The 27,487-nt window shown below is 44.5% G+C and overlaps 1 protein-coding gene and 1 pseudogene across 1 annotated transcript; both read right to left on the bottom strand.

Moving 5' to 3' along the window:
- Positions 1–205: 205 nt before the first annotated feature.
- LOC127050267 (olfactory receptor 52R1-like) lies at positions 206–1,153 on the bottom strand. Its single transcript, XM_050952053.1, has one exon. The coding sequence runs from the start codon at positions 1,151–1,153 to the stop codon at positions 206–208; it is 948 nt and encodes a 315-aa protein (XP_050808010.1).
- Positions 1,154–14,715: 13,562 nt separating this feature from the next.
- Positions 14,716–15,670, bottom strand: LOC127048724 (olfactory receptor 52M1-like; annotated as a pseudogene).
- Between the last annotated feature and the right edge of the window lie 11,817 nt (positions 15,671–27,487).

The following is a 27,487-nucleotide window of genomic DNA, read 5'->3' as shown; positions in this document are numbered from 1 at the left end:
CAAAGTAAGAATAAACATTAAAATATTAACTCTAACCAGTGTCCTTAAGTGACTTGCCATAAGATGTGAGAACACACTGGTTTTAGAGATGACTGGGTCGCAGCTGTCTGTGCAGTAATTGATTCAGGGAAGAGGCCTCATCACCATGCACCAGCCAGATCTGCACAGAGCTCAATCTGAGAGCCAGAGCACATGGAGAAAACATTTAAGTCTCTTTACGAGTAAAAAGCTGGAGCAGCCTGTCCCGGATCTGTTTGGTCCTTACCCCATAAATGATGGGGTGTAACATGGGGGGCACCAGCAGGTAAACATTGACAATGAGAACAAGGAAGTGCCGGGGCACATTGTGGCCAAACCGCTGCGTTAGAGAGAAGAAGAAATCTGGGATGTACAAAGCTGAGATGACACAAAGATGAGAGATGCAGGTCCCAAAAGTTTTGAACCGGGCAGCCTTTGTGTGGAGGCGGAAGATGGCCCGGAAGATCAGAGTATAGGACACAGTGATAAAAACCACATCCACTCCGTTCTCAGAGAAAAGGTCAAACAGTCCATAGTAACTACTGAAGCGAATGTCAGCGCAGGCCAGCTTCACCACAGCTATATGTCCACAGTGTAAATTGGGGATGATGTTGGTTCTGCAATATGGCCACTGCCTCGCCAGGAAGGGATAGGGTAATGCGAGTATGCCACTTCGCAGCACGACTGCCAGGCCTATCTTGGCCACAACAGAGTTTTTCAGGATTGTGGAATGTCTCAGGGGATGGCAGATGGCCACATAGCGATCAAAAGCCATGGCCACAAGGATCCCAGACTCCATTGCTGAGAAGGAGTGAAAAAAGTACATCTGGATGAGGCAGGCACTGAAACTGATCTCCCTGGAATTGAACCAGAAGATGCTCAGCATTTTTGGTATGGTGGATGTGGACATGACCAGGTCGGTGACAGCCAGCATGCAGAGGAAATAGAACATGGGCTCATGGAGGCTCGGCTCTCTCTTCACAATGAACAGGATGGTGAAGTTCCCCAATATGGCTATGGTGTACATGGTGCAGAAGGGGATGGAGATCCAGACATGGGCCATCTCCAGGCCAGGAATGCCCAGCAGGATGAAGGTGGAAGGGTTGGTGAAGTAGGTTATATTAGAATCTGACATGGAGTAGGGGAGAAGGTGTCTAACTCTGAGGCATAAGAGCCTCTCCTGCATGTACTGTATGTTCCCCTGACTTTCTGTGTGTTCCCAAGGTCTTGGGTGATGGTCGCAGTAGAAATGCCTGAATGGAGAGAACGTTAATATGAGACACTGCATGCAGTAGTGGACACTGTTTTCATGGGAGAAGCAGACTGATAGCTCTTCACACACTGAAAAATTACATTTTTATTATTCAGACAGAATAACTATGAACAATGACACTATTCAATCTAACTCTATATTTTTTGATGCTTCCTGAGTTAATAGTTCCTACACTTTGTGGTGGAGGAACCTGAAGAGGGACCAACAGGAAACACAAGTGTGGATACTGGTTATCTATCATTGTTCCTTTATGCAATGAGAGCCAGGATAGTGAGTCCATATTGTAGTGAGTTTCCCATTCATCCAGTTGCTCGAAATCTGAGAGTGGAAAAAAACAAACTTTTGGGATGACGTGCTGAGAGAAACATCCCAACTAGAACAGACCTCAGGGAAAAGACCTGGGCTCCATTGATAGCAGCTCAACAGAAACACCTGTTCATTCACAGCAACGGACAAAACAAAAGAATGTTCAGATCCCTAAGATATGGGATGGAGCATAACGTATTTGGGAATGTGTTCAGTTTTAGTCACCCAGTCTCTATTAAGCATATAGCATATATAAAAGGGATTTCCAAGACAGGCTTTGAGAATGGGGGAGGCTGCCATATGCAAACAGATAGAAAAGTCTGGGACTCTTTAGTTTACACAAGAGACAAAGAAGAGAGCATATGATATAGGAGAGGAAAATAAAAATTGAAACTGATTTACGTTCAAATGGACCATTCCCAACCAGTACTATAAAAAGACACTTAGTGCTCCAAGAGGACTAATTCCCCAAAGCTGAGGAAAATTGTCAAAAAAATTGACTGGGAGGAAAAATTTAGACAGAAAAATATGAATGAAAATTGATGATTCTTTGATAACAGTTTATTAGATAATGGAAAACTCATGATTCCACAATCAACAAAGTGATCAACTTTGGGTAAAACCTAGTTCAGTGGGAAAGTGAAGGCAGCAGTTGGGAGGTGGGAAACAATATGTAACAAAGTGGAGAAAGGGAAAATAGATAGCTAAGAATGAACTCGGGAAGTATGAAAATTGATAAGGGACATTAAAGCATCAGAGAAAACTCCATGTTTGGCAGGGCTCTGGATCACATAAAGGAGGTTATTAAGTATGTTAACAACAAGAGAAATCCTAGAAATCCTAGAAAATGTAAAGTATTAAATAAAAAGGGAAATTTTTTTTTGTAAAAGAATTTACAAAATTAAGAAACAATGGAAAAGCTGATATGGGATTAGTTAAAAAAAATCTCGAAATGCATGTAATGCCAGTCACCAACAGAGTTTATGCAAAACAGATCTTGTCAAATAAACCTGATTTCCTCCTTTTATATGAGTACACATTGATTGATCAAGGGAACAATGCAGATGCTGCATACCTTGATTTCTCAGAGGCATTTCATTTAGTAGGGGAAAATATTGAGTTAATAATATTAACACTCTGCAGTATCATGTAAAACATGGACTGAAGACTGGTTAACTGATGAATCTCAGAAAGCTGTAGTCAATAGGCCTTTGTTAGTAAATGGGGCTCTTTGTAGTGGGGTTCTATAGGGATCAGTTCTAGGCCTGATGCTATTCAATATTTTCATCAATGATCTGGAAGCAAACAGAAAATCACTGCAGATAAAATTTGCAAATGACCCAAAGATTGAACCCAAAGACTGGAGCATTTGGAATGTGGGCCCCATGTAAACAAAATGTTTTAATACAGGCAAATGTAAAATGATCCTCTCAAAACAGGCAACACAGGCCTGACCCACAGACTAGGGCACTATATAATGGAACCCAAGGACCCTGAAAAGGATTTAAGGGACATTGTGGACAACAAACTCATCATGAGTGTAGAGCGGGACACTGTAGCATAAAGGGATGATGTGGTGCTCGGGTGCATAAACAGAGAGTGGTGAGTTGGAGCCGAGGAAGGATTTTACCTCTGCACATGGGATTGGTGAAACAAACTGCATCCAGTTTTGGGGTCCCCATTTGAAAAAAAAAGATGTTGACAACTTGGAGACGGGGCAGAAAAGAGCAACAAAAATGACTGGACGATAGAGAAAAAGCTGGATTGTTAGACATGAAGGTGTATATCTCTTTAACTTATGAAAAAGATGATCAAGTGGAGACTTCCATGTTGAGGAAACCATGGATAATTATGGGCTCTGTAATCTACTAGAGAAAGGCTGAGCAAGATCAAAGGTCTGGAAGCTGAAGCCAGGCAAATTCCAGCTAGAAATTAGGGCCAAATATTTAGCACTAATTAAACATTGGCAGGGCCGGCTCCAGGCACCAGCCAAGCAAGCTCGTGCTTGGGGCAGCAGATTCCAAGGGGCTTCCCCACAATCTTTTTTTTTTCTTTTTGCTTCTTCGCTTCGGCCGCCCCTGCAGGTTTTTTTCTTTTTGCTTCGCTGCTCCAGCAGCCCTGTAGGGGGCGGCAGTGCAGAGGAGGGGCGCGCCCTGCTGGGAGCGGTGCCAGGTCTGCAGCAAGCCCTGCAGAGCAGCCCGCGTCCTTCCCTGCCCGCCGACCGGAGCACTGCAGAGGCCTCCTGGCAGGCAGCGTGGCAAGCACCCTGATGAAGGAAGCCCTGGCTGCCCCCCTGCTCTCTCTGCCCCTCGCTGCCCAGGGCACATCTACGGGGCCAGGAGTCCCTCTGCCCCACAGGTTTTGTTTGTTTGTTTGTTTTTCCTTTCGCTGCTCCGGCCTGCCCGCAGGTTTGTTTGTTCCGCCCCGCCCCCTTCGCCGCTCCGGCCGGCCCACAGGTTTGTTTGCTTGGGGTGTCAAAAAAGCCAGAGCCGGCCCTGAACATTGGGACACACTGAGAAGGGAAATGTTGGATTCTCCAGTTCCCCATGTTGACAGATGCAGACTGGATGATTTTCTGGAAGATCTGTTTAAAGGGTTGTTTACACTTAAAATGCTACAGACGTGCTGCCAAAGTGTTTCAATATAGACACTAATTACATGGATGGAAAGGGCTTCTCCCCTCAGCACAGGTAATCCCTGAGAAGTGGTAGCTGGGTCAATGGAAGAATTCATCTCCTGCTGTCTACACCAGGGCATTGATTATCTAACAAGTTCTTGGAATGTATGGGAGACAATTTTTTGTTGCAGAAGCTGGAGAAAGCAAGTAGGACACAGGCTGTTGTAGACCTGATTTTGACATATAAGAAGGAGCTGGTTGAGACTTTGAAAGTGGGATGCAACTTAGGGGAAAGTGATTGTGAAATGATAGAGTTCACTATTCTAAGGAATGAAGTCTAAGGGGAAAAACAATAGAAGACAGGTATTTTTTCAGAGAGACATTAGTAAGGGCACAAGAACAAACTATCCCACTGTGTAGGAAAGATAGGATATATGGCAAAGGATTGCAGTGGCTTATCCAGGAGATCTTGAATTATCTAAAAAACAAAAAAAGAATCCAACAAAAAGTGGAAACAAGGTCAAATAACAGCGTAGGAATATAAACAAACAACACATGTATGTAGGGGCAAAATGAGAAAGGCCAAAGCACAAAACTAGATCAAACTAAGTGGAGACATAGAAGGTAACAAGAAAACATTCTGCAAACATTAGAAGAATGTGGAAGACCAAGGACAGGTTAGGTCCATTACTAAATGAAGAGGAGAAAACAATTAAAAAAATGTGGAAATAGCAGAGATGTTTAATGACTTATTTGTTTTGGTTTTCACCAAGACAGTTAGTGGTGTTTGGACACCTAACACAGAGAATACCAGTGAAAATGGGGTAGGTTCAGATGCTAAAATAGGGAAAGAACAAGATGAAGGTTACTTGGACAAGTTAGATGTCTTCAAGTCCCCAGGACCTGATGAAATGCATCCTACAGTACTCTGAAGGAACTGACTGAGGAGATATCTGAGCCATTAGCTTTGAAAAGTCATGATAGATAGGGGAGATTCCAGAAGACTGGAAAAGAACACATATAGTGTCTATCTATAACAAGGGAAATAAGGCCAGCCCAGGCATTACAGACCAGTCAGTTTAACTTCTGTATTGGGTAAGACAATGGAACAAATAATTAAGGAATCAGTTTGTAAACATCTAGAAGACAATAAGGTGATAAATAACGGTCAGAATCGTGTCAAAACAACCAGATAGCTTTCGTTGACAGGGTAACAAGCCTTGTGGATGTGGTATATGTAGACATTAATAAATTGTATTTCCCTCGTGTCTTAATGAGAAGATCATGAGAGACTGTATCTAGCAGATTAAAGTTAGGTAACAGCCCCTGTCCCTCTGCCCCTTTAACAGACAGATCCCTGAAATGCAAGAGGAAAGCGTGACAGTCTCTATGCATTAACACACAGTTGGTTCCTGACATCTGTACTCAGTTGGTGCTCCAAGGGGAATTTTGCCTCACTGGGTACTAAGCAAACTATGGTCTTGTATTGCAAATCTACTAACATTTTTCATACTGAAGGATTCACTGTGCCACTGAAATGCACCACCTTGGGGCTGGAGGCCATCAGGCAGGATGAGCAGGGGTGCACAGAAATCAGTGACATTTTGGCCAGTGATTCTTTAGCAAACTCATACCTTATGGCAAGGGCCCTGGGATGTGTCATGGCTGTGCAGAGCGGAAAGGACCACAGACTTACTCTCTGTCCTACCAGATCAGCCTTGCACAGGGTTTGTCGAGCAGGTGAGCTCCTCAGTGAGAGATGAGTACCTGTGAATTCTGAGATGGAAGTGTCCTCCCTAGGAATCCCGCTCAGGTATCCGTGACCCACACTTCTCTCAACCCAGCTTCATCAGCAACATCCCATGCTAAGAGCCGACACAGGCATGAGCACAGTTCCTAATATAGCTCTGTGTATTCCCTGTGGGGTTCGCGCAGCCTCTAGAGAAGAGAGCATCTGAATGTAAACAGACTGTGGACAAGCATGTCTCCGCTTCTGTGCTAATTATCCAGTTTTAGAAGTAAACAGTAATTAAGGAACCTTCCCAAAGAGAGGTGAAAACTCTTGGGCTCTGTGCTGAACCAGAGAGGTATTGGCTGCTCTGCACATTTGTGTGTATGTATTTAAAAATTATAGTTGATGAGTAAGAAAACTAGGGATAAAGCTTCACCCTCCAGAGGAACTGATGTCCTGTAAATTCTCAAGATTCAGAGAGACCTGGAGAAAATTGACTAAGATGAGACACAAGCACTTAGAGCAAACACATGGGGCTGTTGCTAAGGGATCAGAGATCAGTACTTCTCATCAGTAGCTAGCATCAGACTGTGTAACACATTTCATTGACTGATCTTCAAAACACCTAGCAAAGGAAAGTCACTATGAACCATCCCCATTTCACTGATCAGTAAACTCAGACACGAGGAGACATGACTTGTCCAAGGTCACACAGACACTGACTGACAGAACCCAAGTGTCCTGACTTCCCTTCCATAACCACGGTCTCTCTGTCAGTAAGTGACCACATGACAACAGGGAAATGGACTCCCAGTCTTGCAGGGCCTGTTCACTGGGACAGAGGGGAGGAATTTCCTGGGTTGCAACGTGGAACTGGGAACTGCCGAGCCCTCTGGCAAAACAATCTGGGCCCCCTGTCACAGTGTGAGGCTGTGTCAAGCTGTAATCCTCTCAGGTCTTGCACTTACACAGCTATACACAAATAAGAAAACAATAGAGAGTCTCCAACCAGTTCCCCTCAGCTCCCTAGCCTAGGACCCAAGAGCTTTTCAATCTTACCCTGGCCAAAAGCCTGACCAGTTTATTTCCCAGACTGCCCCTTCCTCAGTGTGGAGAGGACAATACATCAGCCTGAGCAGATTTCCCTTTTATGTTTCAAACAACATCCTGTAGTAAGTAAAACAATATGAAACAGATTTATTAATTACAGAAAGATCGATTGTTTAAGTGATTATAAGTAATAGTGTAAAAAACAAAGAAATCTGAGAAATAAACAACATCACAATCTAAGTTCTATACACTAGACAGGCTTTGAATCAAACAGTGTGTGACCCTGATGGTACAAACAATCCACCAATCTTCCATGCACAGGCTAGAAATCCCTTCAGCCTGGAACCACAGCTCCAGTTCAGTCCCAGGGTCTAACGTCCTTCGTGTTGACTTATTTGGGGAGTGAGGCCAAGTGATGATATCGCTTCCACATTTTATAGCTTCTGCCATGTAGAGGGAGCTTCATTTTTCCAAGCAAAAGCCCCCAGCACAATTAGTGGAAAAGAACAGCCATGAGATGGAGTCCAGAGTCACAGGAGATGGTCACATGCCCTTGCATCCTTTCAGAACTTTAAGTACAAAAATGATACAGTACATGGATACAATTAGGGTAATCATAGTCAGCAAATCATAATTACACCTCCCCCCTTAGTTTACTGTGGGACTATTAGTCACTGACTGATTCAGAAGCAGTATGTTCAATGCTCTTCACTTTTTGGCCATACAACTCCCAAGTTTTGCAAACATTATAGTCAGGGGCAGCTCCAGGCACCAGCACACCAAGCGCGTGCCTGAGGCGGCAAGCCGTTGCAGGGTGGCCTGCCAGTCCCTGTGAGTGCGGCAGTCAAGCTGCCTTCAGTGGCATGCATGCAGGAGGTCCGCTGGTCCCAGAGCTTCGGCGGTAATTGGGCAGCGGGTACACTGAAGGCGCGGGACTGGAGGACCTCCCACAGGCATGCTGCCAAAAGCTGTCTGCCTTTCGTGGTTGGGGCGGCAAAATACAACCCTGATTATTGTTTTATCCACAGGTGTTCTCGCAAAGCTTTGTATGCCTTTCAACACTTTGTACATGAGCCTTGTGATCTCAAAAGTCAGCTATTGTGCTTTCTGTGAAGCATTGTTAACCATTGTGCTTTTCTGTCTAGTAATAACTCAATACGTATATTCATCAATGCCATAAGGCGTTGGGCTTCAGTTTCCCCCTCGAGACAGCAGATCAGGTATATTATCATTTCCTTCCTATGACAAGCTTCGAGCCTGTGAACAGGTGTTAGCTGAGAAGCAATAGTCATGTACAGCTTCTTGTTGATTACTCCTAGTATGACCAAAATCTTTCCTCCAAAATCATGCTTCACCTTTTCATATGTTTACCATCAGTACCAATTTTTTTGTCATAAGATTTACCATTTGCATTTTGAGATTTAACACCACCAAATCTTTTATCACAAGTAGGCATTTCCAAATATATTTTTTATATATAACACCTTGTGTTTGGATAGTTTGGTTTGTTCAATACTCATTGTGTCTTTCAACTCCTTCCTAGACCTTAACATGTGTTTAGCTACTGGTTTTCCGTTCCCCTCAGTGTGTCCTTCAGTAGGAATCTCAATCTAAGATCATCTTTGGGGTCTTGGTATGCCAGGGTCCGGTGAGATAAAGATGTAAGGGGACTTCCCACTTTGGCTAGCTCCTTCCCAACCCCAGGGTATGGCCATGCAAAAAATCTTCCCCCTCTTCACTTTGGTCACTGACTAATGCGGAGGCCTTCTAAGACCTCCTTAGATTTTCAACATCTAAATCCCAAGTTGCAAATCATTGTAATTGTAGTGTTAGCCACAAGTGTTCTTGGAAAGTTCTGTGTACCTTTTAAGATTTTGTAGATCAGCCCTGTGATCAAAAGTCTGAAAATGTGTGCGACATTATTAATATAACCTGTGACCATATAAGTCATTGTTGCAACCACTCTTTGTATATTTGCAGCAAATATTGTACAAAGGTTGTCATGTGAGATGTCCATGGAAAGGTTATGATTTGCTAATTATGATTATTATATCTCTCCGTGTGTGTATCAGTTTTGTAGTTGACATTATGAATATTGGCTCTGTACTTGTATATCAGTGTGTTTTAATTCTGAAGGAGCCTTGGTAAAGCATTTGGTCAGTTTCTTGAAAAAGGAATGTGCAAATTAAGTGCCCAGTCAAGAAACACTTAACTGACAATGGGTCCTGGAAGACTCCAATCCACATAAGAAGTCTTCCTGGGCCTATTCAAGATAGCATGTGAGCAATGGCTGCCGCTTGTAAAGCATTGAGTCATGCATGGACATGTGACTTGCCCATGTGACTCCAAACTCCATTTTGCTGTAATTTTTCACAGTAAGAACAAAGAGGGGTTCTTACACCTGGAAGAGGCTATAAAAGCAGCTGTCTCATCTCCATCTTGTCTTCAATCCTGCTTCTGACCTCTGGAGAGACTTTTGCTTCAAACTGAAACTCTGAACAAAGGACTGAATGACCCATCCCAGCTAGGGATGTTCCAGAGACTTGATTTGAACCTGCAGTTTACTTCATCACTGCTACAAGCCTGAATCAAGAACTTTAATTATACAGATGGTTCATACAATCAAACATGAGTTAATAGGTTTTCCAGCCATCTGAGTTTTACCCAGAGAGTCGACTTTTTGGCTTCTGGGTCTGAGTGCCATTTAGGGTTGCCAGGTACCCGGTTTTCAACTGGGATGTCCAATCAAAAAGGGCTCTGGCAGTTACTACTGGGACGGGAGGGAGGCAACGGTTCATTAACCAACTGCAGCTTGTGCTCACCTGTGGCCACCTCGTACTGCAGGCACTCTCCTTGTCAGACAGCAATAGCTTCTGTCCCAGCCCCGGAGCAGAGGGATCTCAGCTGGGCACAGGCACCATTTGGGAAGTTAGGGGTCTCTAGCCTGCCTGAGTTTCATACCTGCAGCCTGCTCACAGCCCAAGCCCTAGCCCCAGATGAAGCTGTTCCCTGCAACACAGCTTGAGTGTGATATGTGATGAGTTCTGTGCTTTTCCCAGTTTCTGCCTTTGGGGCAGGGAGTTTGTTTATAAACAGAGGCAGGGTGATTACAATAATAAAAGGCTCATCATTAAACTAAATTAAGGCTCCTTATATGATCCTAAAAGTGCTACCAGGCACTGCCACTAAAAGACAGGAAACAAAGGGTAGGAATAAACGGTGAAAATGGACAGAGGTAAATAGTGGTGTCTCCTAGGGGACTGCACTGGGCCAGTGCTGTTCAACACATTCATAAATGATCAAGAAAAGCGGTAACCGGTGAGGTGGCAAAATTTGCAGATGGTATAAAATAATAAAGATCGTTCATTCCAAAGAAGACTCTGAAGAATGACAAAGGGATCTCACAAAACTGGAGGAAGGGGAAACTGAATGGTAGATCTTGGAGTCATTGTGAATAGTTCTCTGAAAACATGTGAGCAATGTATAGTGGCAATCAAAAAGCTAAGAAAATATTCAGAGTCATTAGGAAGGAGATAGATAATAAGACAGAAAATATCATACTGCCTCTATAAATGCAATGTACATCCAGAGCTTGAATACTGTGTGCGTATCTGGTCCTCCCATTTCAAAAAAAGATACGTTGGATTTGGAAAAGGTACAGGAAAGGGGAACAGAAATGATTAAGGGTATAGAACAGCTTCCATATGAGGAGAGATTAAAAAGATCGAGGCTTTGCAGTTTGGAACAGGAATAACTAAGAGGGGATATGATAGAAATTCTGTAAAATCATGATCGATGTGGAAAAATTAGATAAGGAAAAAATATTTACTCCTTCACATAACACAAAAACTAGGGTTACCCAATGAAATTAAAAGGCAGAAGATTTAAAACAAACATTTCTTCACAGTCACCCTGCGGAATTCTTTGCCAGGTGATGTTGTAAAGGCCAAAACTATAACAGGAGTCCAATAATAACTATATAAGTTCACACACAATAGGTCCATCAATGGCTATTTGCCGTGATGGGCAGGGATCCAGCACCATGTTCTGAGTCCCTAGCCTCTATTTTCCAAAAGCTGGGAGGGGGTGACGGGATGAATCACTTGATGCTTTCCTGTTTTGTTCATTCCCTCTGAAACACCTGCTATTGGCCACTGTCAGAAGACAGGAGACTGGGCTAGATGGACCAGTGATATACCCGGTATGGTCATTCTAATGTTCTTATATAGACCCCACATTGCAGCCCAATGGCCTAGTTTGCTTTATTGTATTTACTGTTTTGCATTATATTCAGCAGCTCTGATAACTGAAGGGGGGGTGGGGCGGACGTAGCTCCCTTTTATGGACACCCAGCCAGCCAGTAGCTATAAAATCCCTCTTAGTAGTTGTTCTCTACTTGATTTACCTGTAAAGGGTTACAAGTCTCACTGCTGTGCATAGGTACAAGGAAGTGAGTGGGCATCTGGCCAAAAGAGCCAATGGGAAGGCTAGAACTTTTTACAATTGAAATAAGACTTCTCTTTTGTCTGTCTGTTGTTCTCGGAGAGAGGCAGACAGGGCTGCAGTTATAATGTAAGAAGCTTTGGGCCAGGTATAAAAAATCATCTGTATCATACCTGGAAACTACTCATTTGAAACCCCAGATATGTAAGTAGATCAGGAAATGTCTAGGAAAATGCGATCAGGTTTATATCTTTTTATTTCTTTATGGCTTGTGGACTCCTTTGTGCTAACCCCAAGTGCTTTTGTTTTGCTTGTATCCTTTAAGCTGGAATTCAAGAACGTTATTCTTGATGCTTAATCCTTGGAAGTGCTTTTTTAAAATTTAGCAATAGCCTGAGTTTTCAGATATAATGTCTTTCTTTTTGTTTTTAATAAAATTTATCTGTTTTAAGAACAGGATTGGATTTTTGTGTCCTAAGAGGTTTGTGAACATGTTGTTTAATTAGCTGGTGGCAACAGCTGATTTCCTTTGGTTTTCTTTCTCAGCTTTTCCCTGGAGGGGGTGGGGTGAAAGGGCTTGAGGGTACCCCACAGTGCAGAATTCCCAAGTGCACCTTCCTGGGTTCTCAGAGGGGTTTTGCACTTGGGTGGTGGCAGCATCTACCAATCCAATGTCAGGAAAAGCTGTAACCTTGGGAACTTAATACAAGGGTGTGACGGATTGGATCATGGAACCTCTCCCCTTTGGAGTTGCCAAGACTACTTCTGCCCCTGCTTTCCCTGCCAGCTCAGGGCCCCAGCACCCTGTCTTGCTTAGCCAGACACTCCCGTCTGCTCCAACACAGACCCAGGGTGTTTTAATACCTGGGGGAAGCAAATAACTGTGCATATCTCTCTATCAGTGTCATAGAGGGTGAACAATTTATGAGTTTACATTGTATCCAGGGTAAAACAGATCTATTTGGGTTTAGACCCCACTGGGAGTTGGGCATCTGAGTGTTAAAGACAGGAACACTTCTGTGAGCTGCTTTCAGGTAAACCTGCAGCTTTGGGGCAAGTAATTCAGACCCTGGGTCTTGGTTGGAGCAGACGGGCGTGTCTGGCTCAGCAAGACAGGGTGCTGGGGCCCCAACGGGCAGGGAAAGCAGGGGCAGAAGTAGTCTTGGCACATCGGGTGACAGCTCCCATTGGAGGTTCTGTGATCCAACCCATCACACAGGGAAATAATTGTTAGAATCCTTGTGGGCCCCCACCTTCTGTACTTGAAGTGCCAGAGCGGAGATTCAGCCTTGACAGCAGTAATGCAAGAAATGGACAAACCCGTATCCTGTAAGGCATTAGCTTCAGCTAATTAGCATACAGCTTAAAGCCTACTAACTTTAAACTGATAAACTTTGCACAGATACACAGCCCCGCAGAAACCTCAACTCTCTGGGGAGCTGAAAGTAGAGTTTAAGGTGAAGTTCGGACCACGGGTACATGATTCAACCACAGAAGTGTCCTGGAAATGAACTGACATACATGACAGGTATATGAGATACATCCTAGGCTAGCCTGCTTGCTTGCTGATATATCTTTTCGTATAAGTTTCTTAAGGGTTTGATTCTTTGTTTCACTATAATAGGTTTATAGGTCTATATGATAGTAAATTTTGGCTGTAACACAAGGGACCTGCAGGCCACATCCTGTGTGGTGAGCTAAGGCAAAGTTAGGATACACATGTTTTGGACCTTTCACCAAGATAGATGATGATGAACTAAAGTATAAGGTCCATATATGGCTGTGACCTTTAAAATAGAGGATGCTTTGAAGTAGGTTAACAATAGGATGGGCTTTCCTAAATTCAAATCCTTTTAAACTTAACAGGAACACTACAACTTGGAACTTGGAAAGAACTGAAAGAACTGCTTAGGACAAAAATAACAAATGTAATACCAAACCACAAAAGGGCCATGGTAACAAACTGACATCTATGATAATAAGTTAAAATCATTAATATACTAACCTTTAGGAAAAAGACACCTTAACATTAGTAAGATGAGAAAATACAAACACGGAAAAGGGAAAAAATCCCCAACTGAATATGCATCAAACAGAATCGCATCAGCGTAACATATTGTAAAAGTGGCATTACAGCCCAGGGCCAGTAGGAGAAGGAGATGCCGTCCCTAGGAGGTGTCAGAATGATGGCCACTGGCAATGATGGGGAACGTGATGGTAATGAGGAAGATGATGGCCAACGTTTCAGGGTGTTCTACAGGAGAAGGTGTGAGTATATGGATGTGCAGATGTAGATTCTGTAGTATCTCTGTCTACCTTACTGAGCTGGGGTGTTTGTGACTGTGCTAAATGTATTACTAAAGTATATTTGTAAAAAATAAAGAATTCTTATAGTTTGAGTGTTGCAACTGCGCACATCGAGGTTCTCAACAATATAATAATTTGAATAATACCAGGTCTGATCTTGGGGCAAGAATGTGTCAACTCTGAAAGTGATATTTGGGGATTCTTAAATGATCAATATTATTAATACATAATCCAGAGATCGGGCAACAAGATGTATCTGCCCCTTGCTGTAACCAGCTTGTCCCCACACTCCTCCCAGAGCTGAGATAGAACCCAGGAGTCCTGAGTGGTTTGCTATCTCTGCAAAGTAACTAATGAAGTAAGAATGTACATTAACATTTTAAAGCTAACCAATGTCCCTTAAGTGATTGGCCACAGGATGTGAGAACAACTTAGTATTAGAGCTGAGTGAGTGTAATATTTATTTTATTTTATTTCTTTGATACTGGAGTTGTACACAATGCTCCTGTCAGCTGATTGTTAAGCTATCTTCCAAAAAACTAAGTAGCCCCTGGAATCACGGTTAAAGTTGCCACCCCCACCAAAATCTGAAATGGCTCCCTTGTAGCTGAGGTGGGGCAGGGAGGTGGAAATGATCCAGCAAGTGACAAGGGGAGGGGAATAGAGGAGCAAGTGATAAACGTGGAGCCTTGAGGTGAAGAGGCAGAGCAGGGGAAGTCTTGGGAGAAGAGGTGGGGCAAGGGTGGGTTTCAGGGGTCCAGTTACCAGCAATTAGCAAGGAGGCAACCCAGTGAATGGCACATGAACTGATTCCCCAGTCTGTCATGCTGACACAGCACAGTAGTTTCAGGAAAGGGTTTACTGCTCTCTGACTGTTCAACAAGTGATTCAGAAAGAGGGCCCAGCATCATGTACCTGGTAAGCTTTGCACAGAGCTCAATCTGAGAGCCAGAGCACCAGGAGAAATGTTTAGGTCCTTTTATGAGTAAAGAACTAGAGCAATCTGTTCTGGATCTGTTTGGTACTCACCTCATAGATGGTGGGGTTTAGCAAGGGGGGGCACCAGAAGGTACACATTGGCAATGAGAATGTGGAAATGCAGGGATACATAGTGACCAAATCGGTGCATGAGAAAGGAGAAGAGAAGTGATATGTAAGAGGCTAAAGTGACACAGAGATGGGAGCTGCAGGTCCGAAAAGTCTTGAGCCGGGCGTCCTTTGTGGAGAGGCTGAAGATGGCCCTAAGGATCTGGATAAAGGACATAGTGATAGAAAACACATCCAGACCCACCACCAAGAATGCCACAGAGAGTCCATAGTAACTACTGATGCTGATGTCGGTGAAGGTCAGCTTCATCATGGCTATGTGCTCACAGTACGAGTGCGAGATGATGTTGGTTCTACAATATGGCCATCACCTTGCCAGCAAGGGATGGGGCATTACAAGCATGCCACCATGCAGCACCACAGCCAGACCGATCTTGCCCACCATGAGGTTTGTCAGGATGGTGGAATGTCTTAGGGGATGGCAGATGGCCACGTAGAGATCCAAAGCCATGGTCACGAAGATCCCAGACCCTATCACTGAGAAGCAGTGAATGAAGTACATCTGGGTGAGGCAGGCACTGAAATCAATCTCCCTGTAATTGAACCAGAAGATGCTCAGCGCTTTGGGCACAATGGATGTGGAAAGGACCAGGTCCGTGACTGCCAGCATACAGAGGAAATAGTACATTGGCCCATGGAGGCTTGGCTCTATCTTCACAATGAACAGGTTGGTGATGTTCCCCAAGAAAGTTATGGCGTACATGGTGCAGAAGGGGATGGCGATCCAGACATGGGCCATCTCCAGGCCAGGAAAGCCCAGAAGGATGAAGGTGGAGGGGTTGGTGGTGGTGAAGTCATTCATGTTGGAATCTGACATGGAGTAGGGGAGAAGATGTCCCACTCTGAGGCAGAATGTTGTCTCCTGCATGTGCCCTACATTCCCCGGATTTCCTGTATGTGCCCAGGCTCTAGGGTGATGGTCACAGTACAAATACCTGGATGGAGAGACAATGTTAATGTGAGACACTACATGCACAACTGGAGGCTGGTCTCATGGGTAAAGCAGTTTGGTCACCATTCACACACTGAAAAATGACATTTTCATTATTTAGGTAATAAGTAATAATTGGAGATATACCAATCTCCTAGAACTGAAAGGGACCTTGAAAGGTCATTGAGTCCAGCCTCCACTAGCAGGACCAATTTTTGCCCCAGATCCCTCAGTGGCCCCCTCAAGGATTGAATTCACAATGCTGGGTTTAGCAGGCCAATGCTCAAACCACTGAGCTATCCCTCCCCCCCAATGAAGAGAAATGAAATATGAAAAATTGACCCTACTAATGCCAATTCCATATTTTATGGTGCTCCATGCATCAATAATTCCTACACATCTGAAACTGTTTAGTTTAGAGCAGAGAGAAAAAAGCAGGTATATGATAGAGGAGAACAAAGTAAAAGAATGGAACGGATTACATTCAAATGGAGAAAGAGAAAACAGTTCTCAACCAGTACTATCTATAGACCCTTACTGTTCAAAAGGGTTATCTCCCCAAAGCCGCGACATATTTATCAGTAAAACTGCCTGGGAGGAAAAATTTAGACAAAAAATTGGAGTGAAAATTCTTCAAGAAGAGTTTATTAGATAAGTAAAATGCCACAATTCCACCGTCAAGAACGTGGACACCTTTACCTAAAAACCCAGTTCTGTGGCAAAGGGAAAGCAACAGTTAAGGGGGGGAAAGCAGTATATACAAATGGGGGAAAAGGGAATATAGATAGCGAGCAATACAAATTGGACGTTATGAAAATTGATTCGTATGTTAAAGACATCAGGGAAAATCTATGTCTGGCAACGCTAATGATCATAAAACAGAAGTTATTGAAGTACATTAAGAACAAAAGAAATCCTAGAAAAAGTTTAGACCAATTCCTAGAGAGTGAAAGGAAACTTTTTAATGTACCTGAAAAGTTAGATGTGTTCATGAAATAGCTGTGTTCTGCATTTGGAAAGAAGTGGTATGTGGTACTCATATCACATGAGGTGATGAAATACTTTCCAGTCCATCAGCTGTCAGGGAGAATGTTTAACAGCATCTACAGTAGGACCTTAGAGAGACGAACACCAGAGTTATGCGCTGACCGAACAACCACACATCTCACTCGGAACCAGAGGTACGCGATCAGCGCAGCAGAGCCACAAAAAAAAGGCAAATTCAGGACAATTCTGTGTTAATTTTTTTTAATACTTTAAATTTAAGGGCAACTTTAAAAAATTGAAGCTAAGTAAACAATGTATAATCTGGTAGGGAATTTTATAAAAAAAGTCTAGGAATATGATTAATGCCAGTCAACAACATGGTTTATGAAAAACATGTCCTGCCATATAAACACAATGTTGTCCTTTAATGAGCGTATATGTTTCATAGATCAAAGGAACCATGTAGATACAAGAAACTTCAATATTTCTCATGCTTTTGATTTAGTAGTGGAAAATATTTAGATAAAAACTGAACACTGCACAATATCAGTAGAGCGTACATAAAATGGATTAATAATGGGCTGACAAATCTCAGGAAGCAGTTGTCAATGGACCATTGTCAGTGAATGTGGCTGGTTTTAGTGGGGTTCTTCTAGGCCTGATGCTATTCAATATTTTCATGAATGATATGGAAGCAAACATAAAATCACTGCAGATAAAATTTGTGGACGACTCAAGGATTGGCAGAGTGTGTGCAATGAGGAGGCCAGGGCAGGCAGACAGATTTATCAGGAGTATTTGGTAAGCTTGGCCCATGCAAACAAAAAATTTTAATACAGTCACATGCAAAGTTATCCTCTCAGAACAGGGAATGCAGGCCTGACCCGCAGACTAGGGCACTGCATTATGGAATGCAAGGACCCTGAAAAGGATTTTGGAGTCATTGTGGACAATCAACTCAGCGTGAGCTGCCAGTGTTATGCTGTGGCCAAAAGGGCTAATGCGATTCTTGGATGCATAAACAGGGGAGTGTTGAGTTGGAGCAGGGAAAGTATTTTACCTCTGTACATAGCTTTGGTCAAACCGACTGTGTCCAGTGCTAGGGTCCACATTTCAAAATGGATGTTGAAAAATTGGAGAGAGTGCAGAAAAGAGCCACAAAAATGAGTGGAGGCTGGAGAAAATGCCGGACAGTAAGATTTCAAGAGCTTCATCTATTTATCTTCTAAAAAAAACAACCAATCAAGCGAGACATTCCTAGTCAGAAAAAAATGGGTAATAAAGGGCTCTTTAATCTAGCGGAGAAAGGCAGAGCAAGATCCAGGTGAAAATGATGGCCAGATTTTTAGCACGAAGGGAGATTAACCATTGGAACAAACTGCAAAGTGAAGTGGTGGATTCTCCAGCTCCTCATATCTGGAGATGCAGACTGGATGCTTTTGTGGAAGATCTGCTTGAGGGCTTGTCTACACTTAAAATGCTACATAGCGCTTCAGTGTAAACACCACTTACACAGACAGCAGGGGTTATCCTGTCAGCATAGGTAATACACCCCTCAAGAGGGGGTAACTAGGTCGATAAAAGAATTATTTCATTTACCTCATGGTGTCTACACCAGGGTTAGGTTGAAATAGCTTCACCTCTGAGGGGTATGGATTATTTTGCTGTTGCAAAAAAGGAAAATGCAGTTGTGGGTTGCATTAACAAAGGCATAGAATGTAAGTCATGAGAGGTGATAGTATTCCTCTAATCAGTGCTGGTTAGGCCTCAGCTGGAGCATTGTGTCTAGCTTGGGTCACCAATGTATAGGAAGGATGTAAAGAAACTGGAAAGGTTCCAGAGGTGACAGCCGAAGATGGTCCAATAGATGGAATACAAATCAGATGAGCAAAGTCTGAGGGAACTGGATATGTTTAATTTGGAAAAGGGAAGATTGAGGGGGACATGACAACGGTCTTCAGCTACTTGAAAGGCTGCCCTAAAACAGATGGAGAAAAGTTGTTCTTTCTCACCACAGTGGGTGGGACAAGAGTAAATGGTTCAAACTACAGCAGAGCAGATTTAGAAGAAATCTGAGGAAAAAACTTCCTAACTTTAAGAACAGGAGTACAATACTACTGATACCCTGGGAAGCCGTGGAAGCACCTTCACTAGAGGTTTTCCAAAGGGGTGTGAATAGCCATTAGTCTTGGATGACTAAGACACAACAGATCCTGCATCTTGGCATGGGGTTAGAGTCACTGACCCTTGCCGTCCCTTCTCTTTGGGTTCAGTATTCCTCTACTCAGCTACCGGATCTGTGGATGTGGGGAAAGCCCTGGATGTGTTAGTCCTTGATTTTAGCAAAGCTTTTATACGGTCTCCCACAGTGTTCTCGTGACAAGTTAGAGAAGTATGGGCTGGATGAATGGACTATAAGGTGGATACAAACCTGGCTAGATCATTGGGCTCAACGGGTAGTGATCAATGGCTCCATGTCTAGTTGGCAGCCGGTTTCAAGTGGAGTGCCCCAAGGGTTGGTCCTGGGGCCGGTTTTGTTCGACATCTTCATCAATGATCTGGAGGATGGCGTGGACTGCACTCTCAGCAAGTTTGCAGAGGACACTACGCTGGAGGGTAGGGATAGGTTACAGAGGGAATTAGATAAATTAGAGGATTGGGCCAAAAGAAACCAGATGAAGTTCAACAAGGAGAAGTGCAGAGTCCTGGATTTAGGACAGAAGAATCCCAGGCACTGTTACAGATTAGGGACAGAGTGGCTAGGAAGCAGTTCCGCAGAAAAGGACCTAGGGGTTAGAGTGGAAGAGAAGTTGGATATGAGTCAACAGTGTGCCCTTGTTGCCAAGAAGGATAACATCATTTTGGGTTGGGTAAGTAGGGGCTATCATACCTTTAGTCCCAGATTTGGACCTTAGCGTCCAAAATATGGGGGTTAGCATGAAAATCTCCAAGCTTAGTTACCAGCTTGGACCTGGTACTTGCTGCCACCACCCAAAAAATTAGAGTGTTTTGGGGCACTCTGGTCCCCCTGAAAAACCTTCCCTGGGGACCCCAAGACCCAAATCCCTTGAGTCTCACAACAAAGGGAAATAATCCTTTTTCCCTTCCCCCCTCCAGGTGCTCCTGGAGAGATACACAGACACAAGCTCTGGGAATCCAAACAGAGTGACTCCCCCTCTCTGTTCCCAGTCCTGGAAACAAAAGCACTTTCCTCTTCACCCAGAGGGAATGCAAAATCAGGCTAGCAAATCCAACACACACAGATCTCCCCCTGATTTCTTCCTCCCACCAATTCCCTGGTGAGTACAGACTCAATTTCCCTGAAATTTCCCAGTAAAGAAAACTTTAACAGGTTTTAAAAGAAAGCTTTATATAAAAAAGAAAGAAAAATACATACAAATGGTCTCTCTGTATTAAGGTGACAAAATACAGGGTTAATTGCTTAAAAGAAATATGAATAAACAGCCTTATTCAAAAAGAATACAAATTAAAGCACTCCAGCACTTATATTCATGCAAATACCAAAGAAAAGAAACCATATGACTTACTATCTGATCTCTTTGTCCTTACACTTAGAAACAGAAGATTAGAAAGCAGAAACTACCTCTCCAAAGCTCAGAGAAAGCAGGCAGACAGACAAAGACCTCAGACACAAAATTCCCTCCACCCAAAGTTGAAAAAATCCGGTTTCCTGATTGGTCTTCTGGTCAGGTGCTTCAGGTGAAAGAGACATTAACCCTTAGCTATCTGTTTATGACACCCCCCCCAAATTGCAGACAGTGGGGAAGCTCACTGGCAGCGATTTCCTTCTAGAACTTTAAAATAAACAGATTACTACAACACATGCACCTTTACATATACTACTAAGTATATAATTAACAGACTTCTACATTTTAAGAACACTTTTTAACTACTGAATTCTGGGAAACTCTCACGGGAGAGTGCATCAGCTACTTTGTTAGAAGCTCCTGTGTTGTGCTGAATTTCAAAATCAAAATCTTGGAGAGCTAAACTCCAACGAAGAAGTTTCTTGTTGTTCCCCTTGGCAGTATGAAGCCACTTTAGTGCAGCATGGTCAGTTTGTAGTTGGAACCGCCGTCCCCAAACATATGGGCGTAGCTTTTCCAGGGCGTACACAATGGCATAGCATTCCTTTTCACTGACTGACCAGTGACTTTCCCTCTCAGACAGTTTCTTGCTGAGAAACACGACAGGATGGAAGTTGTGATCTGTTGCTTCCTGCATGAGCACTGCTCCTATACCACGCTCGGATGCATCCGTGCTTACTAGGAATGGCTTGTCAAAGTCCGGGGCCCTGAGTACAGGGTCAGACATGAGCGTTGCCTTAAGTTGGGTAAAGGCCTTTTGACACTCATCAGTCCACTTAACTGCATTTGGCTGGGTCTTTTTGGTCAGGTCGGTCAGTGGGGCAGCGATTTGGCTGTAGTGTGGTACAAATCGCCTGTAGTATCCGGCCAAGCCTAAGAAGGATTGGACCTGTTTCTTTGACTTTGGGACAGGCCACTTTTGGATAGCATCCACCTTGGCCTGTAGGGGGTTTATGGTTCCTCGACCCACCTGGTGCCCCAGGTAAGTCACTCTGTTTTGGCCTATTTGACACTTTTTGGCCTTAACAGTTAGTCCGGCCTGCCTGATGCGCTCAAAGACCTTTTCCAGGTGTAGTAGGTGTTCGGGCCAGGAGTCTGAAAAAATGGCCACATCATCGAGGTAGGCAACTGCAAATTCTCCCAGTCCAGCTAGTAGACCATCTACCAGCCTCTGGAAGGTGGCGGGTGCATTTCGAAGGCCGAAAGGAAGGACATTGAATTCATACACCCCCGCATGGGTGACGAATGCTGACCTCTCCTTGGCAGGTTCATCTAGCGGTACTTGCCAGTACCCCTTGGTTAAGTCTATTGTAGAGATGAACTGGGCACGTCCCAACTTCTCCAATAGCTCATCAGTGCGTGGCATTGGATAGTTGTCCGGACGAGTTACCGCATTTAGCTTACGGTAGTCCATGCAAAAGCGTATTTCCCCATCTGGTTTGGGTACCAGAACCACTGGAGATGCCCATGCACTGGTAGATGGGCGGATTATACCCATCTGTAGCATGTTCTGGATCTCCCGTTCTATAGCAGCTTGGGCATGAGGAGACACCCGGTAGGGTGGGGTTCTGATTGGATGAGCATTACCTGTATCAATGGAGTGGTATGCCCGTTCAGTCCGTCCTGGGGTGGCTGAGAACAATGGGGCGAAGCTAGTGCACAACTCCTTGATTTGTCGCCGCTGCAGATGTTCCAGGGTGGTTGAGAGGTTCACCTCTTCCACGCCACCGTCTTTTTTCCCGTCGTAGTAGACACCATCAGGCCACTCAGCATCATCTCCCTGGACTGTAAACTGACAAACCTGTAAGTCTCTGGAATAGAAAGGCTTGAGAGAATTAACATGGTACACTCTGGGCTTTAGTGAGGAATTGGGAAATGCTATGAGGTAGTTTACAGTTCCCAGGTGCTCTTGGACCATGAATGGCCCTTCCCATGATGCTTCCATCTTATGGGCCTGTTGCGCCTTCAAGACCATAACCTGGTCTCCTACCTTGAAGGAACGTTCTCTGGCATGTCTGTCATACCAGGCCTTTTGCTCTTCCTGAGCATCCTTTAGGTTCTCTCTAGCAAGGGCTAAAGAGTGTTGGAGGGTGCTTTGTAGGTTGCTTACAAAGTCCAAATGTTAGTTCCTGGAGAAGGCGTAATCCCCTCCCATTGCTGCTTCACCAACTGTAATGGCCCCTTAACTTCGTGACCATACACAAGTTCAAATGGTGAAAACCCTAAACTGGGATGTGGTACATCCCTGTAGGCAAACAGCAACTGCTGCAACACCAGGTCCCAATTATTGGAGAATTCGTTGATGAATTTTCGTATCATGGCCCCCAAAGTTCCATTGAACCTTTCCACCAGGCCATTGGTTTGATGGTGGTACGGGGTGGCAACCAAGTGATTCACCCCATGAGTTTCCAACAGTTTTTCCATGGTCTCTGCCAGGAAATTAGACCCTGAATCTGTAAGGATGTCGGAGGGCCAACCTACCTTGGCAAAGATGTCTGTTAGGGCCAGGCACACAGTGTTAGCCCTGGTGTTGCCTAGAGCTACTGCTTCCAGCCATCGGGTAGCAAAGTCCACTAAAGTCAGTACATACTGCTTTCGTCTGGGCATCTTTTTTGGGAAAGGGCCCAGAATATCCACAGCTACTCGCTGAAATGGGACCTCAATTATGAGGAGTGGCTGGAGAGGGGCCTTGACCTGGTCTTGAGGCTTTCCCACTCTTTGGCATACCTCACAAGACCGGACATAGTTGGCAACGTCCTTGCCCATCCCCTCCCAGTGGAAGGACTTCCCCAACCGGTCCTTGGTTCTGTTCACCCCAGCATGGCCACTGGGATGATCATGGGCTAAGCTTAAGAGCTTCCCCCAGTACTTCGTTGGAACCACCAACTGTTTTTGCGGCTGCCATTCTTCCCGGTGTCCACCAGAAAGAATTTCCTTGTATAAATGTCCTTGGTCTATAACAAATCGGGATCAATTAGAAGAGCTGAGAGGTGGTGGGGTGCTCCGTGCCACCGCCCACGCCTTCTGAAGGCTGTCATCTGCTTCCTGCTCAGTCTGGAACTGTTCCCTTGAGGCTGGGGTCACCAGTTCTTCCTCAGACTGTGGACTTGGGCTGGGTCCCTCTGGAAGCGATATAGGTGATGGGGTTGTTTCCGTTGCTGGTGAACCGCTCTCCGCTGGTGCACCTGAGGGTATTTCAGGCTCTGGCTGAGCCTTTTGGGTATGGCTGTCTTTTGTTTCTGCCAGTTCTGGCTCGCTGGCACCCTCTGGCGTTGAGTTTGAAGATGGGGTTGCAATTGGTGGTGCTGGTTGCTGTTCCAGTTCCAGGCCTGGGACTGGAGGTGCTGTGGCTGTTTCAGTGGTTGGCATGGAATCTGGGTCCACTACCTTTGTCTGGGTCCCTGGTAACACAGACGGGGCCTCTGTGAACGGCTCAGGAACAGGAATGGGTCTGGAAGCTTGCCTGGTTTGGCTACTTGTAACCATTCCCACTCGCTTGGCCCGCTTCACCTGGTTGGCCAAGTCTTCTTCCAGTAGCATGGGGATAGGATAATTGTCATAGACTGCAAAAGTCCACATTCCTGACCAGCCTTTGTACTGGACAGGCAGTTGAGCTGTAGGCAAGTCTACAGCTTGTGACATGAAGGGGTAAATTGTAACTTTGGCCTTTGGGTTGATGAATTTGGGGTCTACGAAGGATTGGTGGATAGCTGACACTTGTGCCCCCGTGTCTCTCCATGCAGTAACCTTCTTTCCACCCACTCTCAAATTTTCCCTTCGCTCCAAGGGTATTTGAGAGGCATCTGGGCCTGGGGATCTTTGGTGTGATGGTGGTGTAATGAATTTCACTCGCATGGTGTTCTTGGGACAGTTGGCCTTGATATGTCCCAGTTCATTACACTTAAAGCATCTTCCATCTGATGGGTCACTGGGCCGAGGTGAGTTACTGGAGACTGGTGAGGTGGAAGAGTAGTGTGACTGTGGCTTTACTTGGGTGGTATGTGGGGTCTTTGGCTGTCCTCGGCTGTAGGGTTTATGGTCAGTGTGCCCCCTGGGGTAATCGTTCCCCTTGACAGTAGCTTTCTTGCTTTCTGCCACTTCCATCCATCTGGCTCCAATCTCCCCCGCCTCAGCGAGATCTTTGGGTTTTCCATCTTGTATGTACCGTGTGATGTCTTCAGGAACACCATCCAAGAACTGCTCCATTTGTATGAGGAGGTGCAGTTCTTCCAAGGTTTTAACATTGCGTCCTGATATCCAGGCCTCATAATTTTTTGCAACGTAGTAGGTGTGTTTGGGAAATGACACATCTGGTTTCCACTTTTGGGTTCTGAAGCGCCGACGGGCATGATCCGGGGTGATCCCCAATCTGTATCTGGCCTTGGTTTGAAAAAGTTTATAGTCATTCATTTGCTGCTTAGGCATTTCAGCTGCCACTTCTGCTAAAGGTCCACTGAGCTGTGGCCTCAATTCTACCATGTACTGGTCTTCAGGGATGCTGTACCCAAGACAGGCTCTTTCAAAATTTTCCAAGAAGGCCTTGGTGTCATCACCTGCCTTGTAGGTGGGAAATTTCCTGTGCTGTGGAGCAATAATTGGCGATGGGTTGTTAGGATTGGCTGGAGTCTGTTGCTTAGCCTTTTCTAATTCCATGGCCTGTTGGTGGGCTTCCCTCTGGAGTTCTATCTGTCTTCTGTGGGCCACCTCTTCTTCTTCTAGTTTTCTTTTGTGTGCTGCCTCTTTGGCTGCCTGTTCTCTTTGGTAGGCTGCCAGTTTGATGCTTTCTTCCTTTTCTTTCAGCTCCAACTCTTTTTGTCTTTTTTCCAGTTGTCGCCTGTGTTCAGCTTCTTTGATTTGTTCTTCGGCCCCCATTTTTGTCTTGGTAGACATGGTTTCTGTTTTCTTGTGTTGGGGTACCCTCCAGTGTTTATCTTCAGAACTGCAGGTTCTCTGTTGCCTCCTGAAGTCTGCCTAGCAACAGTGCTTATTTCCTTTTCTTCCTCTAGCGTAAACTAGAAAAACCACTTTATTTGCATGTATATAGTGCTGGTATTTGCCTCCTAATGGGAGTGCTATTGCATGACAAAAGACCTGTAACAGCTCCTTAATGGCTTCTTGCTTAATATGCAAGCCAGAAACTTGCCAGAGAGAGCAGAAAAAGAAAATCTCTCTGGTTCCCTTTTAAAACCAAACTGTTTCTCTCTGCTTAAAAGCCCCTAGCAGAGAAAAGAAAAATATAATATTCCTACTGGCTTCTGGATTCTATCTATCCCGTAACCGCTGCCACTCATATCATACCTTTAGTCCCAGATTTGGACCTTAGCGTCCAAAATATGGGGGTTAGCATGAAAACCTCCAAGCTTAGTTACCAGCTTGGACCTGGTACTTGCTGCCACCACCCAAAAAATTAGAGTGTTTTGGGGCACTCTGGTCCCCCTGAAAAACCTTCCCTGGGGACCCCAAGACCCAAATCCCTTGAGTCTCACAACAAAGGGAAATAATCCTTTTTCCCTTCCCCCCTCCAGGTGCTCCTGGAGAGATACACAGACACGAGCTCTGGGAATCCAAACAGAGTGACTCCCCCTCTCCGTTCCAGTCCTGGAAACACAAGCACTTTCCTCTTCACCCAGAGGGAATGCAAAATCAGGCTAGCAAATCCAACACACACAGATCTCCCCCTGATTTCTTCCTCCCACCAATTCCCTGGTGAGTACAGACTCAATTTCCCTGAAATTTCCCAGTAAAGAAAACTTTAACAGGTTTTAAAAGAAAGCTTTATATAAAAAAGAAAGAAAAATACATACAAATGGTCTCTCTGTATTAAGGTGACAAAATACAGGGTTAATTGCTTAAAAGAAATATAAATAAACAGCCTTATTCAAAAAGAATACAAATTAAAGCACTCCAGCACTTATATTCATGCAAATACCAAAGAAAAGAAACCATATAACTTACTATCTGATCTCTTTGTCCTTACACTTAGAAACAAAAGATTAGAAAGCAGAAACTACTTCTCCAAAGCTCAGAGAAAGCAGGCAGACAGACAAAGACCTCAGACACAAAATTCCCTCCACTCAAAGTTGAAAAAATCCGGTTTCCTGATTGGTCCTCTGGTCAGGTGCTTCAGGTGAAAGAGACATTAACCCTTAGCTATCTGTTTATGACAGGGGCATTGCCAGCAGATTGAGGGACGTGATCATTCCCTTCCATTCGACATTGGTGAGGCCTCATCTGGAGTACTGTGTCCAGTTTTGGGACCCACACTACAAGAAGGATGTGAAAAAATTGGAAAGAGTCCAGAGGAGGGCAGCAAAAATGATTAGGGGGCTGGAGCACATGACTTATGAGGAGAGGCTGAGGGAACTGGGATTATTTAATCTGCAGAAGAGAAGAATGATGGGGGATTTGATAGCTGCTTTCAACTACCTGAAAGGGGGTTCCAAGGAGGATGAATCTAGACTTTTTTCAGTGGTGCCAGATGACAGTGCAAGGAGTAATGGTCTCAAGCTGCAGTGGGGGAGGTTTAGGTTGGATATTAGGAAAAAAAATCACTAAGAGGGTGGTGAAGCCCTGGAATGGGTTACCTAGGGAGGTGGTGGAATCTCCTTCTTTAGAGGTTTTTAAGGTCAGGCTTGACAAAGCCCTGGCTGGGATGATTTAGTTGGAAACTGGTCCTGCTTTGAGCAGGGGGTTGAACTAGATGACCTCCTAAGGTCCCTTCCAACCCTTATATTCTATGGCTTTTTGATTAGGCCTCCATACTTTCCATCAGATACAAGTCAGGTAACAGCTCCCATGTTAACATCCATAGCCCTGAAATGCAAGAGTAGGAGGTGATAGTATTTGTGATTTGTGCATTAAAACACAGCTGGCTTCTGAGATGTTTACTTATTGCCTTCTCCAAGAGGAGATTTACCTCAGTGGGGCCTGAACAAAGTATGGACTACGGCCTCTGAATTTGTTCTTGTGTCAGTGAAATGCAGCCACCTCGGCTGGAGGCCAACAGCCGGGGAGGAAAAAGAAAGAGGGACATATTTTCTCATGATATTGAAGCAAACTCATCACCTGTGGGCAGGGAACTTGGATGTTTAATGGATGTGAAGATCAG

Source organism: Gopherus flavomarginatus, chromosome 1 (assembly GCF_025201925.1).
Source record: "Gopherus flavomarginatus isolate rGopFla2 chromosome 1, rGopFla2.mat.asm, whole genome shotgun sequence".
In the NCBI taxonomy this organism is placed as follows: domain Eukaryota; kingdom Metazoa; phylum Chordata; order Testudines; family Testudinidae; genus Gopherus; species Gopherus flavomarginatus.
This window is presented reverse-complemented; position numbering and strand designations above follow the sequence as displayed.

Bases quoted from the DNA above. Each gene is read 5' to 3' on its own strand.
- LOC127050267 (XM_050952053.1), bottom strand. From the start codon at position 1,153: ATGTCAGATTCTAATATAACCTACTTCACCAACCCTTCCACCTTCATC.